This window comes from Rousettus aegyptiacus, unplaced genomic scaffold, assembly GCF_014176215.1.
Source record: "Rousettus aegyptiacus isolate mRouAeg1 unplaced genomic scaffold, mRouAeg1.p scaffold_m13_p_1, whole genome shotgun sequence".
NCBI classification, from domain to species: domain Eukaryota; kingdom Metazoa; phylum Chordata; class Mammalia; order Chiroptera; family Pteropodidae; genus Rousettus; species Rousettus aegyptiacus.
In genome coordinates, this window is record NW_023416284.1 from 11,111,767 (window position 1) to 11,129,255 (window position 17,489).

General features: G+C 50.6%; 1 protein-coding gene and 1 long non-coding RNA gene across 4 annotated transcripts in view; both read right to left on the reverse strand.

Moving 5' to 3' along the window:
* IFFO2 (intermediate filament family orphan 2) overlaps positions 1 to 2,839 on the reverse strand; it is a 46,786-nt gene extending 43,947 nt beyond the window's left edge. Inside the window, exon 1 of one of the 2 annotated variants that reach the window (XM_016128352.2) lies at positions 1,846 to 2,839. In XM_016128352.2, the coding sequence (XP_015983838.1) occupies positions 1,846 to 2,510 (665 nt within the window). In that variant the 5' untranslated portion in view covers positions 2,511 to 2,839. The remainder of the gene's footprint in view (positions 1 to 1,845) is intronic. The other variant, XM_036229269.1, reaches the window with a different exon arrangement.
* A 4,012-nt stretch (positions 2,840 to 6,851) lies between these two features.
* Positions 6,852 to 12,531, reverse strand: LOC107501777. 2 transcript variants are annotated; one of them, XR_001594865.2, is made up of 4 exons: positions 12,396 to 12,531; positions 10,808 to 10,954; positions 9,310 to 9,550; positions 6,852 to 8,130 (listed from the first exon to the last, which is right to left on the reverse strand). It is a non-coding gene; the product is annotated as an uncharacterized LOC107501777 (long non-coding RNA). The 2 variants fall into 2 exon arrangements; XR_004953546.1 differs by lacking the exon at positions 12,396 to 12,531 and having other exon boundaries at positions 10,808 to 11,166.
* Positions 12,532 to 17,489: the final 4,958 nt, after the last annotated feature.

Here is a 17,489-nt window from a genome sequence, read left to right on the forward strand (position 1 = left end):
CCTGTCTCAGCAGCTCCCATCTCATTCCAGGCCAGCGCCAGAAGCTGACATCACACCCCACACCCTGGGTGCAACTTAAACAGAGCATTGCTCAACACCAACCTACCTCCCTTTAAGACTGGGCATGGTTTTTCCATCTCCTTAGCAGCCAGGTGCAAAAAAAACACACAATAAAATAAACACAACACAAGCCTGGGGCATGAGGACACAATCGACAGCGGCAGACAGAAGGCCCATCCCTCCACGTTTCATCACCGAGAGCAAGGGCCTGTTTCCCTACCCCACACCAATGAAGCTGCCCACAAGGGGCAGAAAGGTGGCCTCCCCACGGCAAGGCACCAGGCCATTCTCAAGTCCTCAAGAGAGACAACCGGCCGAGGAAAGTAGCTGGTGTACAGCAGGGTATAAGACCTACCCCAGAAGACCAGGCCCTCCATGAGAGAGACCTGAGACTCCAGGCATCTGCTCCCTGCTACCTTGACAAAGAGCCCACCATCTTTAATAACATCAACTTGATTACTTTATACCCTCCAAAAGGTATCACTGTCCTACACTCTACTCATGCAACTATGGGTGGATTTCGTTATTCCATTTTTGTGATGAGCAAACAGGCTTCCAAGTGGTTCAACAATCTCACTGGCAGGTGATACAGCTGGCATCTGAATCCCGCCCAGTGGAGGAAAAGGAGGGAGACCCAGGCCCAGCTCCCTGGGCAGACTTCTGTGCTCATGTGAGCACCACGACTCAGTTGGAAATGGAAGGAAAGACCCTTCTCAGCACGTCCTCCAAGCCCTGGAGTTCAGACCCAAGGCTCTCAATGCAGAGCTGCCCATGCTGGGACAGTAGAGGGCCCTGCACCCACTCAGGTCTGAGATGCTCCAGAGAGACCCCTCGCCTCTTATCGGAAAGCTGAGCAGACAGTACTATCAGCCAGGTGGTAGACAGGAAACAATGTCAGTTTCCCACCTAGGGAATCTGGGCTGGGCAGAAGTGTGCTGGCCAGTCTTGCAGGCAGTATGCCCTGCACTCTAGCCAGAGATGGTGGTCTGGGTCCATTCGATGCCCAGTCTTCCAGTCCAAGGTTATCCCCTCCTGTGGACCTTTAGGGCTGAGTTTGTTGGGACCCAATAACTCATGACAAAGGAGGGAAGGAAGAGGAGTAAAGGGAGGTATTTTTAAAAGCTTGTGGCCACTCTGTTGTTGGTCTGGTTATCCAACACAACCAGCTGGACCCTACAGAGCTGGAAGAAGGCAGACCCTAGCCCCAGCCAGTAGGAACAGATCTATCCACTTTGAAATACATGATCTCATTTAATTCAAAGAACAAAAGGCCAGTGGGTTAATTAAGAGTTTCTTTTCACCCATGAAGGGAGGAGAGCTGACCTCCTACATCCTTGGGAAAATACCTAGGCTGCGAGAGAGACTAGCCAAGATGTGTTAAAATCATTAGTTCAAATTCTGGCTGCACCATTTTTTAACCAAGCCACCTTAGGTAAGTCACTTGCCGCTCTGAGCCTCAGTTTTCTTATCTACAAAATAAAAATAGGAATGTCCTACATTCCACGGAAACGAGATCACTTAAAACACCAATTTTTTTTTTCACCAAGAAAACAATGTGCCTGGTCTAACGACTGCTCGGAGGCGGTCGGCATGGTCAGCGCTCGTCCCCATTCTTGGAACTAGATAACTGAGTTTTCCAAGGAATCGTAGGGCGCTCTGCTGACACAGCTTCCAGACCACCTGCTAAGACCAGCCGGCTGCCACTCGCCCCTCCCGAACACACATTCGGCGACCTGGACACCCCCAACCCAGGAGCTGTGGGAGGAGGGGTGAGGCCCCACTCACCTCCGCTTGTACTCGTCGCGCTCTCGCTTCACCTTGGCCAGCACGTTGTAGAGCGCCCGGATCTCGGGAGTGATGGTGTCAATCTGCACGCCCACGCCGTCGGGATGCACCCATGACACGCCGGGGCCCTGCACGGTCTCCACGCCGCCGCCGCCCGTGCGCCGCACCTGCGTGTAGCTCCAGATGGTCCCGGGCAGGCGGCCGTAGTGCTGCGGATGCGAGCCGCCGCCGGGGGGCAGGCCGCCCAGGGCCACCGCGTTGGCGTTGGCGCCGGCCGCCGCGCCGCTGCCGATGCTGTGCCCGCTGCCGGGTGCGAGCGGCCGCAGCAGCTCGGGCCCGGTCTGCACGGCCTGCTCGCGGGAGAAGGTCTTGTAGCGCAGCCGCCGCTCGCGCTCGCTCTGCTGCTGCTCCAGCTGCTTCTCCAGCAGCCGGTTGCGCCGCTCCAGCTCGTGCACCTTGGCGAGGAAGCAGCGGAAGCGCACGTTGAGCCCCTTCAGGAGGTGGATGTTGGAGCCCAAGTCGTCCCGCAGCGCCGCTGTCACTGGCGATGGCCCTGGCCCGGCCCCGCCGCCACCCCCGCCGGGGCAGCCCCCGCCGCCGCCGCCGCCGCCCGGGGGGCAGCCGAAGGCCAAAGCCATCTCCCCGAACAGCAGCGAGTTCACCATGCGCCGGCTGCGCAGCTCAGGGCCCCGGGCCCTCGGCTCCAGGGAGGGCTCCAGCTCCGGGCAGGGCTCCCGGCGCGGCCGGGCCAGGTTGGGCGCGGGCTCCAGAGCGGCTGGCCGGGTGGTTCCAGATGCGCGCCAGATGCGGCCTCCGCAGCTACTGCGAGCCGGACTGCCCCCGGATGTGGGCGCCGAAGCAAGAGACGGGACTCGGGCTGCGATGGAGGCCGCGGCGGCCGCGCGAGGTAGCGGGGGTCTCGGGTACCGGTGCCGGGGGCTGTCAGAGACGCTGTGGAGGCGCCGCGGCAGCCGCTCGCAGACGACTCTTAGCCGGCACTGCCCCTTTGCGGCGGACCCCGCCCACTGCAGACACAGGCCCCGCCCCCTCCGTCGCCCCGCCTATCCTGCCACACTCTGCGGTGCTTCCCGAGCCCGAGGCCCCGCCCCCGAAGTTTGTAGCTCTGGGCCACGCCCACAGCCTCGTGGCTCCTCCCACTACCGGTCTCCTCGGGTTTCTCGGCTCCATTGACCGGCAGCCTGCAGCTCTGGCTCCGCCCAGGTCCCGCTGGACCACGCCCTCTCCTGTGCAGGGTCCTGCCGCCCCGCCCGGCTCCGATTTTTTGCCGGGGGACAGGGACCGCAGAGCTGCATCTGGCACGCGGTTAGCTGATGCCGCCGCAGAGCCAGCCTGGCCTCTTAAAGGGACCAGCAGACTCGGCAGCGCTCGTTTCCTCCTTTACGGAGCCCTTTCTTCCACGTCCTCTGCCAAGGAGGCTCCGCTTCTCTCCCACCCCAATTCCCCAGACCCCAAATTCCCACGGGGTGCGATACACCTCGGCCTGGAAGGACTAAGGGACCATAGCATCCGAAGGTCTATCTGTATCCCACCCCACTTTAGCCTGGGCGTTCTTCCCAGGATAAGGCCGCTCTTCCGCCGTCACGTTTCCCACGCGGTGGACCCAGGCAGGCTCCTGGACTGCTCGCCCCCAAGATCGGCCTGGGCACTGCAGAGTCCTCTGGTCCACCGGCCCACCGAGACGCTGCGCCAATGGGGGATGGTGCGGGGGTGGGAGGACGCCAAGCGAAGACCCTCCGGAAATGACATCTGCCTGCTCAGCCTGGGCTGCTGCCCTTCCCCCGCCCATAATGACGGACCACCTCTCCACCACCGCAGGAGTTTGGATGCTGCTGACTCCAGAGCTGGGGGTCCATTTCACTGAGCTATTTAGGGGGCTGCATGGGGGAGGAACCGGTCTGGAGGGCGAGCCAATCCGAGGACGCATTCATTCATTCATTCATTCAAATCCGTTTTCAGATCCACCACCCTGAAGAATAGGTTCTCCAATCTCCTGATGTTGCTAGAACCAATTTGCAAACAACTATCATTATTTTTATATGGTAATAATAGCCCCCATTATTGAGTGCTTAGTTTATGTCAGGTGCCATACTTAGTTATCCCCATTTTACAGAGGTCACTGAAATAGGAGGAACACCAAGCCATCCCGAAGCACATGCTCTAACTCTCCTTCAGAAACTGCTGGCCTCTTGCCCATTTCCCCATTTGATCCTCACTACAAACCTCAGAGGCTGGTAACCCCCTCCTTTGAGCACCTATGGCTTGTACTGTGTACACTTAACCAGATATGCGGCATGTTCCAAATTCTTCTGGCCACATATTTTGAACTGCAATTTAATATTTGTCTCGTTAACTTCTGTGTTTGTTTTTCCCCTTGTGTTTAAGCTTCAGGGCAGGTAGCCTGTTCTGCAGGGACAATGGCTTGGTTTTTCAGTGACAAAAGAGACACAGGCATGCTCTAGGGTGAGGTCGTGGCCGTGATGTTAGTCTGCTGTTTCGATTCAGTCACAAGAGCAACCCCTCCACATGGTTCCTTCCCTCACCCCTAGCTCCTTGCTCCCTGCCAAAATTGGCTCACCTTTACAACACTCGGTGCTGAAACTCACCTGCCCTGAGACCCTTCTCTGCTTAGCCCAACCCGGGGTGGTCAATGCTCTTCACTCTGTTCTCTCATATCCTGGTGATTTTCTTGTTTATCTAACCTAAAGAGTCAAAACTCCTTTGTCTTAAAGCAGGAATTCATGGACTGCCCCCCCTTCCGCCCCCCCCAAGGGTCCCGAGGATAGAATTCTGAGTGGCCTATGACATCGGGATGGACAAAAATTATATCTTCATTTCACCAGTCTCTAAATGGTATTTAGTATTTTCTTTGATCATGAACGTGAGCAACAAGGAGAAGTTCCTGTGGTTTTGTCTCTAAGAGAAATCACAGATGTTTTCATATCACACTTCAGTTACTATAGATATCTCAAACTATTGTTTAAGCTACCATAACTCTGAAAGTAAGATCATATCAGACTCACCACTAAATCTTATTATTATTAATGTATTAATAAAAAAACATGTTGTTATATCATAAAAGTTTTTAAAGATTTCAATAATTGTATTTTAGTAAAACTGTTTTCATTGCAATTCAAATACAATATTTAAAAATTATTCTGAGAAGGAGGTCACAAGCTTCACCAGATGCCCATAGAGCCTGCAGGACAGAAAGGGTTAAGAAGCCACACCTGGGGAGTGGTTCCCTGCAGCCCTTTCTAGGAAGAAGCTGTTCTGCCAGCAGAATTGCCCTGGAGTTGGGGTGTGAAACCCTGAGGGAGGGGTGCAGCCCGGTCCTGGGCACTGGAGAGAGTCAGACATTCCATGATTATTTATTGAGCATCTGCTCTGGCACAGCCCTTGCCTGAATGCTGGGGAAACAACTGTGAACAAGGCAAGAACTAAAGTTGCTCTGGGGGAGCTAACAAGAACAGACAATCAAAAAGACCATCCTGAGATGCAGGAAGGGTACAGGGGAGGGTAACCTGACTGGGGAGGAGATGGCTGGCGGGAAGTTCTGAAGGAAAAGGAGGAAGTCACACCAGGGCTTGAAAGGATTTCCAGCTGACTCGTTGAAACTTATGTACAAACAAAATAGCTTGGAAAATAGTCCTTTGGCCACACAGATACAAAAGCAAGATGCTGTGTGTCTTGCTCTTTGTTGGGAAGATGAGAGGGGAGGCCAATCTAATGTTCTTCTAGCTAAGGTGATTGGCTCTCTCTGTTTGCCCAGGGGTTTCCCTTGATGCAGGGCATTGGGTGCTAAAACCAAGAAGGTCCCAGGCAAACCAGGACACGGTGGGCATTCTGGTGTCAGCACATAGCTCTGGAGACTTCTGAGCCCAGAAGTCCTGGTCCTCAGCCCGATGGAGCTCAGAGTGCAGCAAATCCAATGCTCCCACTTTAGAGACAAGAGAATTTAGGCCCAGATTGGGGTAGGTACTAGCCCCAGGTTGCCCAAATAATTGGTGGCAAATCCTGGTCTAGAATTCTGGTCCCACTCCCTGTCCAATGCTCAGTCCTACCCCCACCAGTACAGTAAAGTCAGTAGTTCCTTCCCCCTCAGTCCTGGAGGTCATCTATCATCCAGAGAGACTATAGGTGGGTCCTCAGGGGGTGGGGGGTCCAACGAACAGGCATATCCCCTGGAGGGAAGCCAGCCTCCACCCTCTGAACAAGGGTGGGTTTTCTTAGCGGGGCACCTCCGTGTGGCCCTGAAAATCACAGCAGTGTGTCTGATCCACCTGGACTCTTCTTGTAGGCAGGAAGAGAGAGTATTTCCAGAGACGAACTTTTGAGCCAAAGCCAGCTTAGGTTTAGCTCTCTGCTCCAACTGTGCGACCTGGCAACTCACTTCGCTTTACCTCATCAGTTAAACTGGCATAACTTCACCCACAAGGCCCTTCCTCTGTCGCAGTCACCCTGCCGGTGCATCGAAGTGCATGGAAGTCTCTCAATAAACAGCTGCTCAATGAAAAAATTAAGGAATGAAAGAACGAATGAATGGTCAAACAGCTTTCAGTCTCCCCACCCCTCTGTCCTGCCATTTCACCTAGGAAGTACCCTTCGCCCTTCAGGTGCCAGCCATAAGCACAAAACTTTCTCTGCCCTATCGGCACCTACAAGGTCTAGATTGGGTGCTTCTTCTAGGCTACCAGCACCATGTGCACCCCATGACAGTACCAGGTACACTGTCTTGTCATCGCTGGCTTTTTTGTCCACATCTCTACCCTGCCCCGACTCCAACCCCCAACACTCATTATTATACCATGATCTCCATAGGGCAGGGACCTTGAACAAGAATCAGGTCTAGTTCACCACTATAACCCCATGTCCTACCACAGTTCCTGGCACATAATAGGTGCTCAACGAAGATGAGCTCAGGTAAACAAATGAACAAGCTGTTAGCGCTGGTAAAAATTTCTAGAAACTACATGATAGGTGTTCAATAAATGTTTAATTTTTACACTTTAATTACATTTCTTTGTTTTACAACATATCGAGGCGTACTTTACATATTACACAATTCACCCCGTTCAATGGTTGTTAATAAATTTACCACATTGTGCAGCTATCACTATAAATCAGTTTTAGAGCATTTCATCTCTCTCAATAAAATCTCTTTTGCCCACTTATTGCTACTCCTCGTGTCTAGCCCCTGCCCCGGGCAACCACTCATCGACCTTCTGTGTCTATGGATTTGCCTTTTCTGGACATTTCACATAAATGGAATCATACAATTCATGATCTCCTGCGTCATGACTCTTTCGGTAAGCATAGTTTTTGAGGTTCATCCATGCCATAGCCACAGTTAGGTCGTTCCTTTTTATTGACAATCTGTTCTTGTATTTCGATAGTTGGAAGTTTTTATTACTTTATTCACTTTTCTTCACTTCAGTTCCTCATCTGGAAATAGACCTAATAAGAATATCTACCTCCTAGGGTGGTCGTAAGGGTTAAATGAGTTAATACATGTAAAGTCAGCATGTCGGACAGGCTCAGTAAATATTAACTATCATCGCCATAACTTTTTTTTCATTCTTTTTGCTTAGGCAAATGTGGAAAGCCCATAAGTGTATAAGGAGGCTGGAAAAAAAATAAGCATCTCTAATAACCAATCCCATGCCCAGCGGCCTTCTAAGTTCCGTCCTGCTGTCGGGGAGAGTAAACTTCTTTCTCCCCCTTTGTCCCCCATCCCCGCCCGCGGGCTGCAGTTTCTAGAACATTCTCATCAGGTTTCTTCATGGCAAAATGAAAGAGAGCAATAAAACATGACAGCACGGAGGAAAGGGAGTGGCTGCAAGTCCCATGTGATGCTGCAGGTGAAAATTAATCCCTTAAGCAAAATAGCAAATTTTTCAAGTGTTCCTTTTCTCCTCCCAAAAAATGATAACAATAACAACAACAACAACAAAAAAAATTTGGCAGAAAAGGTGACTCTGCCTCACCTCTGCAGCGACAGGCAGCATGTTGTCGGGCCTCCTCCTTGGCACCTCCGGGCTTACAAGCGGCTTAAGCTGTCTGTTGGCTCAACAATTATTCTGGGTGGATTTGCCTTCCTTGCAAAGGGCGTGGGTTTCACCGGCATCAGGGCGCCAGAGCGTCCCACTGGCTGCCCGACAGCGCTGATCTTGGTCAACAGCCTTGGGGGAGCCCTGGTGGCTTCCGGCACCTCTCCAGGCTTCCACAGCTTGTCTCGTGAAAGCCAGCTGGGTAGCACCGTATCACCTGGCAATATGGCAGTGTGGTTATGAGCAGGGGATCCAGAGCCAGGCTCCATCAGATAACTGTGCGACTATGAGCAAGGGACTCAACTGCTCTGTGCCTCGGTTTCCCCCTCTTTGAAATGGAATAGTAGTAGATACTGCGAGCATGAAACAAGTCCACAAGTATAAAGCGTTCAGAGCAGTACTTGGCATGGATGAGGTGTTAGCTGCCATGAACCAGCATTCCTCAAACCTCTAGTATGAACCAGGCACCATCCTAGGTGGTGGTTTGAGCTCCTTGTGACAGGAAATCAAGGCCAGTGGTTGTGGAGATCTAACCAGGGCCATGCCAGATTACTGTAGGGGGAACCACAAGTTTGGGAGGCCCTTGCTTTCAGGCCTTATTCTCTGATACCTATATGACAGGCATCCGTTAAACATCTCCTTAACCCTGACTCCATCACTAAACCTTCACATGTTAAAGACCCTCCTTTCAGATGGAGAAACGGAGGCCCAGAAGAATGAATGAGCCCTTCAAAAAACACATGATTCATGGCACAGTTAAGCTGTGAACTCAACTTTGAACTCCGAGTCCTATCCATCTCGTTCTGACTGCATGCAGCTCCTTCCTCAATAACTCAAAGATGGAATGTTAAAACGTGGACCCAAGGGGCGAGCTGTCGAAGTGATTTCTGGCCACCTATTCCACAAAGGAAACCTTCGACGAGTGTAAAGAGGCACAGAGCAGTGAGGTGCAGGGGCGTCATCGAGTGAGCCAGAGCCAAGATGAGAAAGAATGTCATGCTCTCCTGCCACTGGGCCTTTGCACATGCTGATCGCGCCTCCGGGAACACTGTTTCCCCTTCTCTCTGGCTAGGTCTTACTTATCCTTCAGATATTAGCTTTGGTCACTTCTCCTTTGTTCATTGTCTTGTTTTGACTTTGTATTGAGGCGCAACTCACATTAAATGCACAAACATTATGTGTACAGCTCAATAACTTTCTACATATGCGCACCCCAATATAGTCACCCCCCCCCACCCCCGCACCATTCCCCACACACTCTCCCTTTCACTGGCAGCTCCCAAAAGTAGTCAGACTCTGACCCTTCTCAGCATGGAGCCCTTCCTAACCTTGGAACCCTTCCTAACCTCATGTAAATGGAATCAGTACGTTTTGGGCTTCTTTTGCTCCATCTTACCTGTATGAGATCCATCCGCGTAGGTGCGTGTAGCAGCATTTTGTTCTTCTGCTTTGCCGTGTAGTATTTTCTGGGATGACCATATCACGATCTGTTTATTTTACTGCAGGTGGATGTTTGGGTGGTTTCTAGCATGGGGCTACTTGGGGTAAAGCCACTACAAACCTTCTTATGTATGTCTTTTGGTGAACATACGCACTGTTCCTCTTGGGCATAAATCCAGGGACGGGACTGCCACACCCTGGGGGATGTGTATGTTTAGAGTTAGTAGGTACTGCCCGTTTTCCAAGCTGGCTGTACAAATTGGCATCCCCTTCAGCAGCATACGAGGGTTCTGATAGCTCCACATCCTACCTAATATTTAATACGGTCAGTCCCTTTTATTTTCAACTTTCTGGTGAACGTGAAGGGTTGCAGTAATCCCCCCTAGAAGCCACTCTGTAACCCCCAGTCCAGGGTGGGGGCCTCCTGCTCCTCTTTATAGATTCATTTCTCTGCAGATCCCCCAGTTCGCTCTCTCCCTCACCTCATGCAAAGAACACTCCTCGAGAGAGAAAAGGGCACCATCTATCTGACCCACAGCCAAACCCTGTCACCCCCGTCCCAGGCCACTCACCCTCTTGCAGTCCAGCCCTGAGAATGGAGGGCTCTCTCTTTGATGTACCCTAATTAATATCAAGCCCAATGCTTAATGAGCTGGCTCCTTACTGGGTGTGAGATACCAGGCCTCTCGGAGCCTCAGTTTCCTCATCTATAAATAAGAATGATACTTCTGCCTCATATGGTTGTGGTGAGAGCTGAATAAAATGCTATGTATTAAGTCCTTGGAAGGGTGCCTGGCAGAGGGGGAGTAACTCTCTGAGGTCACTCTAAAACCCACAGCCCTCTTTCAGGAGATGACCTCTCCTACTTGATTCTTTTCATCATTGGAAAGCTCTACAAAGTGTCCGGCTGCATGAAGCAATGCATCTATCTCTGCCAGAAGAGATGGGTCCCTAACCTCAAAAACCAACAAGTCCTGGGAGCCTTCTGCCTGCTCCACACGCAGCCTCTCACTCGTTCCTCACGTCACCCTGCTCAGTCAACGCCGGCAGCAATGGTTCACATGCCAGGCATCATGTTGTTTCCCACGTACCGTCTCATGCTATCCCAACCTCATCGATTTGAGGGAAGGGCTGTCATTCCCCTTTTCCAGATGGAGAAACTGAGGCTCGAGGAGGGGAAGCCAGGCCTTTGTTCCAGGGGCACGAGAGCAGAGATTTGAAACCTTAAGCCAGGTCTCGTGCGTCTGTTGCGATGTCCACACCAACCTCAGGACAAGCCGGCGGGGGGTGGGGGGGCACCTCTGCCTGGGGGGCCAGGATAAGCTCACAGTTGTCAGGGAGGCCCTGGGCATTCCAGACACCACAAGGGAGGACAGGGCAGGGGAGTCCTTACTCTGCGAGGGCCTCTGTCTTCCCCGCTGGCTTGCTTTTCGAGCTTGGTGAATCCCACTTACCTCACCTGTGATTTCTGCTGTGCAAACAGCTTTCTCACGTGTCAGGCAAAGCCCTCGCAGGAGGGCAGGGCAGGTCTTCTGTTGCCTCGTGGTCCTATCTCTGTTGAAACAGATGTCCCAGCAGTGGAGACACCTCCTGGGAGGCGACTGCAAAGAAAAGGGTGAGTCAAAGGCCTTCTTCCCAGAGGACTGCCCTTTCTAGAGCCATGAAAAGGAGGAATGCGTCTGAGCTCATCCCGGCCCGGCCCCCGATGACAGGAATGGCTCCCTAATTGTCCTTAATGCCACTTCCAAATGACTCGCCGCAGAAGTCACTGTGTCAGCCCGGTGACTTCCTCAACAGCTGTTTCATAACTGCAGAGGCCTCAGCCAGTGAGAAGCTTCCTTGGTCTACCTCTGCCCTGCGACTTCCGGCCCAACTCAAAAGAGATGATGGGAGTCACCAAGGCATCCAGCAACAGGGGATTGACTAAATATGTCATGTCACACTCATAAGTAACACTCAGCAATCCAGAAGATAATACACACCTGTATTTATTGGCATAGAAAGAGGTCCAGCACTTATCACGGATACGAAAAGGAGCACTATAAATCCCATTTAAAAAGTGTTTGTCTTACGCCTATGGGGTTGTCTGTGTGTATATACGTAGAAAAAAAAAAATCCGTAAGGACATCCAAAAGGTCAGCAGGTGGTTTTTTTACTTTTTACCAATACATTTATGTGTTTTCTCAATAATAATAATAATTGTTCCGAAGCTCTGTGCCAGGCGTAAGAGCGAGCAGTTTACCAGCATTAGCTTATTTAATCCTCATGTGAAGATGACAAGGTCGATAAAATTCTTTCCTCATTTGACAGTGAATACTTATTACTTTTAAAAGAAGAAAAATGGAAAAATTTTTTTCACTTTGAAAAACAAACAAACAAACCCATATCGCATATGGCTGCATAAGAGACAATGGGCCGTGTGGGAGGTAAAGATAAATTCTCTGCATAGGACGTGGACCTTGACTTCAAAGGAGGTTCCAGGTCCAGGTACCCAAATAGCTGGAATGCTAGCTAGCTCGCAGCCGGAAAGTGCACCAAGAGGTGCTGAGCAGTGATAAGAATATGGAACAGCAGGTCATGGCCTCAGGGGGGCATAGAACAAATACTTATTTATTGAGCACTTACTACATGCCTCTGCTTTGAGTGTCTTATCTCATCTGGGGCTCACAGCAGCCCTTGGGGTGGACATAACTTTCATCGTTGTATTCCTGAGGAAATCCAGGCTCAGTGAGACTCCAAACTTTTTCCAGAGCCATGAAGCTAGGACTAGTGGAGACAAGATTCGAATTCCTATCTCCAAAACCAATGCTGTCTCTCCCATTCCTGACGCTCCACCATCCCCAGAGGCGTGTTCGGGACCAAGCAGCTTTTGAGTTCAAACTTGCTTTGTAAGTAATATTTCGACAGCAGGTGAGGAGGCAAATGAAGGCCATTCTCTGTCCAGGCCTCACTTTTTTCACTTTTAACTTACGGGGAACAGCGCTAAACTCACAGAATTGGCAGTAGAGGTGATCGTGTATGTAAAGCACCTTGAAAACGCACCTGGCCCATGGTGAGTGCTCCGTTGGAGGGAAGCCGTAGTGGGCTCTGGAGTCAGGCTGCCTAGGCTTGCGTCTCTTCTCGACCACGTACTGTGTGTCACTGGGCAAGTCGCTTAACTTCTCTGTGCCTCACTTTCTTCATCTGTAAAACGGGTGTGATAAAAAAAGACGCAACCTCATACTTTCGTTGGGACAATTAAATGAGGCAACACACGCGAGGAATTCAGAGCGATGCCAGCTCAGAGTCGGCAAGAATAAAAATGGTCGTCACGATGATTAATATTATTTTGCAAAGACTTCTAAACTTATCAGTTCTGAGTATATAACCTCAAGGGACTCACCTTCCCCAGGCCCCGTTTTCCCCACTGTAAAATGGAGCTAAAATCATGGGGAGGGTGACCGCGTGAGATGCCGCTTAACACCCGCTAGGATGGCTCCTGTCAGGAATGATCATAACAACAGGTGTTGGTGAGGATGTGGGGGAGTCGGCATGCTTCTGCACCGGGCAGTGGGAATGTAAAATGGTGCGGCCACAATATGGAGAACAGTTTAGCAGTTCCTCAAAAAGTTAAACACAGAATTACCAGGGATTCCACGTCTAGGTAAATACCCAAGAGTTGAAAGCAGGGAGTAAAACACCCACTGTGCACCCATGCCCACAGCAGCATTGCTCACGGCCAAAAGGGGGAAAAAACCCGGGTGTCCATGGATAGATGAATGGATAAACAAAATGGGGTTTAGGCAGACAATGGAATGAGATTCAGCCATCAAAAGGAAGGAGCATTTGACAGATGTCGTACGACGTGGATGAACTTAGAAGACAATATGCTGAGTGAAATAAGCCAGTCACGAAAGGATAAACATTGTATGATTCAACTTATGCGAGGTGCTTACAAAAGGCAAATTCGGAGAGACAGAAAGTAAAACAAAGGTTACCAGAGGCTGGAGGGGAGAGGGCACGGGGACTCAGTGTTTAGTGGGTACAGGGTTTCACTTTGAGATGATGGAAAAGTTCTAGAAATGGACAGCGGTAACATTGCACAACATTGTAAATACTTAAATCTCACTGAATTGTATACTTGAAAATGATTAAAATGGTACATTTTATGTTGTGTGTATCGTACTGCAATAAAAAAAATTTTTAATATCTCATCTGAAAACAAACTCATGGGGAGGGTTAAATGAGACAAGGCGTGTAACACCCCCACCAAGCATGTTCTCTGGCAAAAGATATAGTCCACACGATTCCTTGCCAAGAAGGAACAGGAGACCAACCGAAGTCTACCAGCGACAGGGGTGCTGAGCCCTGTGGTGTGCACGGGGTGGGACAGAGTTTGTATGGCTTTTCTGTCCACTCTCCACTGGACCCCTGCCCTCAAGGAGCCCCGTGGAAGGGACCAGGCATGCCCACCAGGGACACCCGCGCAGGTCAACAGCGATGAGTGACAAGGTCCAGAGTGCTCCAGGAGGTCAAAGGCAATCAGAGATGGGGTGAGTGCACAGGGCTGGGAGAAGCAGCGGGTGTGGGATGGGACGTTGTCCCATAGATCAAAGTCCTAGGGAATGTGAAAGTAAGGACAAGAACAGTGGGATACTGGGAACCTGAGGAGGCTTCCTGGAGGAGGTGGCCTTGAACTAGGTCTCAAAGGAGGCAGAGATAGGACACTCCACGGGGATCCCAGCTTTCTAGCAACCCCTCTGCTTTGGAGGAATGCAGCGAAGAATCATTGATGGAGTTTCTACCCAACGCTTAGCTCATTCAGTCCTAAAAGTGACCCCAAGAGGTAGCTGTCGTTGTGCCCACGTTATAGATAGGAAATCAGCGGCCCAAAAGACTAACTTGTTCAGGGTGGTGGCATAAAGGTCCCAGGCCTATCTGACCCCCAAGTCTACACCACTCCCACAATACAAAACTGCTCTCCAAAGATTAGAGCAGGTCCCACTCCCCACAGGACCCCTCCCACTTCAAGGCCTGGGCACAAACAGCTTTCTACTTTGCTTGCTGTGTTACCTTGGGAAATGCACTCAAGTTCTCTGACCCTTGTTTTCCTTATCTGAAAAATGAAAAACACAAAGTCCCTACTCAGAAGGATTTCTGTGAAGATTAAATGAGATACTGTATCTGATGCGCTCAGTACAGTCCCTGGTATATTATAAATACCCAACAATCGATAGATACTTTGTTATTATTGTTGTGGTGGTGGTTGTTGTTATTTATTATGGTGATAACCACTACTGTTTCTATTCCTATAAAGACAAAGAGCACCTGTTAACAAGGATCACCACTTCAGATGCCTACAGAGGCTGAGCAGGTAACACAAAACTGTGAATTGGGCAGTGCAAACAACAGGGAGGAGGTGGTGGGGTCTGTGACAAAGTAGAGTGTGCACCCCTCTGCTTAAAGATGGTTGTGGTTTAATAAAAAATAAATATTTGCTCTTTACGTCCCCCTCCCCTCCACCGCTTCTGCCCCTGTTCTTGGTTCCTGGGTTCCTGGCACAGAGCTCCTAAAACTTGTGGAATTTACTGTCTTTTGTGTGCTAATGAGCTGATTCCTGGGGTTCCTGGATAGCTTCAGGATGGGGGCCAGTTGTCAGAAAGACCAAGTCCTGATTAGAGCCTTGGGACCTTCAGCATTCCCTCCCCAAATTCTAGGGAAGAGAGAGTGGCCGGAAATTGAGTTCCGTCACCATTGGCCAATAATTAATCAAACATGCCTAGATAATGAAACCTCCATTAAAACCCCTACACGACGTGGTTCAGAGAGCTTCCATGTTGGTGAACACATTCAGGGTGACACACCTGACTGGGCCCTGCACGGATACACCATGTCTCCCAGCCGCCACAGACCTTGACCTATGCAACTCTTCCACTTGGCTGTTCCTGAATCATATCCTTTATTATAAACCGGCAAACGTAAATAAAGTGTTTTCCTGAGTTTTGTGGTTGTTCTAGTGAACTATCAAAACCAATGAGGGTGTCAGGGGCACCCCGATTTATAGCCAGCTGGTCAGAGTACAGGTGGCTCCCCAGAACTTATGACTGATGTCTGAAGAGGGAGGCAGTCTTGAGGGACTAGCCCGTAACTTGTGGGGTCGGTGCTGACTCCGAGTAGCTCGCGTCAGAACTGAATCTAATCATTGGACGTTTGGTGGTGCAGAATTGCAGGACTGGTGTGGGAAACTACCACGAAATCTGGTGTGAGAAAAAAGGCATCACATGGTCAAACTAACGAACAAACAAACAAACAAACAAATAATGTCAAGTGATTGGAGGAGGCATGAGGGGCCCCTGAGGGGCCCGCCATGCCGTGCTGGCTCTTGGCCTGGTCGGTGGTCACCCAGCTGTTTGTTTACCATGTGACAGCTCACTGAGCTATATAATTAAATACTGTGAATATTTCTGTCTGCGTGTTAGTACTTTAAAATTTAACTACTAGTTGGATAAAACACATTGAAGCACAGATTCTGCCCCAAGGCAGCAAGTTTGCAACCCCTGAGTTAGGTGTTTTCTCCCAGATAGAGGACACCTGGCCACTGAGATGACCAGGGCACCAGGATTTGAGACTCACTTCCAGTAAGAGTGGGTGGAGCTGGAACAGAACCTGAAAGGCTCATCTGGTCCAGCTCCCTTCCCCCTGGATACAAAGGACTGTTATCCCCATTTCTCAGATGAGGCTACTGAGGCCCCACCTCCGAAGGCACCGTCTCATTTGGGGCCTTAACATGCCCAACAGCCTAACTCTGTTGTCCTATCTTCATGGGCCTCCCGAAGCCCCGTGGAAACCTCTGCCTGGAAGGGGTAAGTGGGGTCCCGAGGCTACCTCAGTTGGCTTTTCCATCGGGCCTAAGTCACTTTCATGTCTTTGACTCGCCCTTGTTGCAATTTCAGTTATTATTTTTAGCGATGCTTATAAAAGATGCTTCAAGGCCCTCGCGCGCCTCAAGGCCCGAGGCACTAACATCTCACCTGATCCGAATTCATCACCAGCATTTTGATTCGTATTTCATTAACTGTACTAATTTCCTGCACTGGCCATCAAGTTGTCATCAGGTGATTTCAAAACTCTTAGCAGAGCTTGACTCACGCCTCACAGGCTGGTCAGGGACAGCATTCTTTTTTTTTCACCCTGGATAGTCGGTGACCTTGATCAGAATGCGGGCTACCAGGCCGGTGGCTGGCAGGCTCCAGTAACACGGCCAGGCACAGTGTTAGACATTTGATGAGCCGACATCAGCGCTGCCCCCCCCCACCCCCGCCCCGCATGATAATGTCGGACCACACGAGACGCAACACTCGACGACGTTGACCTCTGCAATGAGATACCTGCTCGTTCATTCCTTTCCCATTTTTTTCCTCCTGAATTTGGCCAGGAGAAAGTCTCAGTCTTGTTCTCATTTGTCCCTGACACCCCCTCTTATCCCTCTTCTGTAAAAAAAAAATTGAGAACAGGCCTTAGGCTCGGACACTTGGGCTGAACCTGATGGAAACTGAACGAGGCCAGTTTGCTTCGTTACGCCGTTTCGATGGTCACCTTCTGTTTACGTTCAGTGGCGCGGATGAGATGTAAAGTTCCCCCTTCAAATGAATTTATTTAAGTAGAAGGTGAATTTAAAGAAAGTATTCAAGTAATAACAGTCTGGATTAGGGTTCTGCCAACTGCAGCCCATGGGCCAAATCTGGCCAACTGCCTGTCTTTTTACAGTTTATGAACCAAAAGTTGTTTTTACCTATTTAAATAGCTAGGGGGCAGGTGGGAATCAAAAGAAGAATATTTTGTCATATGCGACCAGTACACGAAATTCAGATTTCAGCGTCCGCGGTCATTCGATCGGCGCACCTCAGTGCTCACTGGGGTACGTGTTGCCGGTGGCTGCGCCGACGCAACGGCAGGATCGCGGAGACGCGACACGGGCCAAACGGCTCGCAACGTCTAAAATATTATTTGCCTCTTGAAGGTTTTTCGGCTTGGCGGGCACGGCAAAGATCCTGGTGACGGCTCCAGAGAATGAATCCCTCATCAGAACTCCGGGGGGTGATGACCGTTTGCTTCGCCCAGTTTACCGGTGAGAAGGAAACCGAGGCTCAGAGAGGT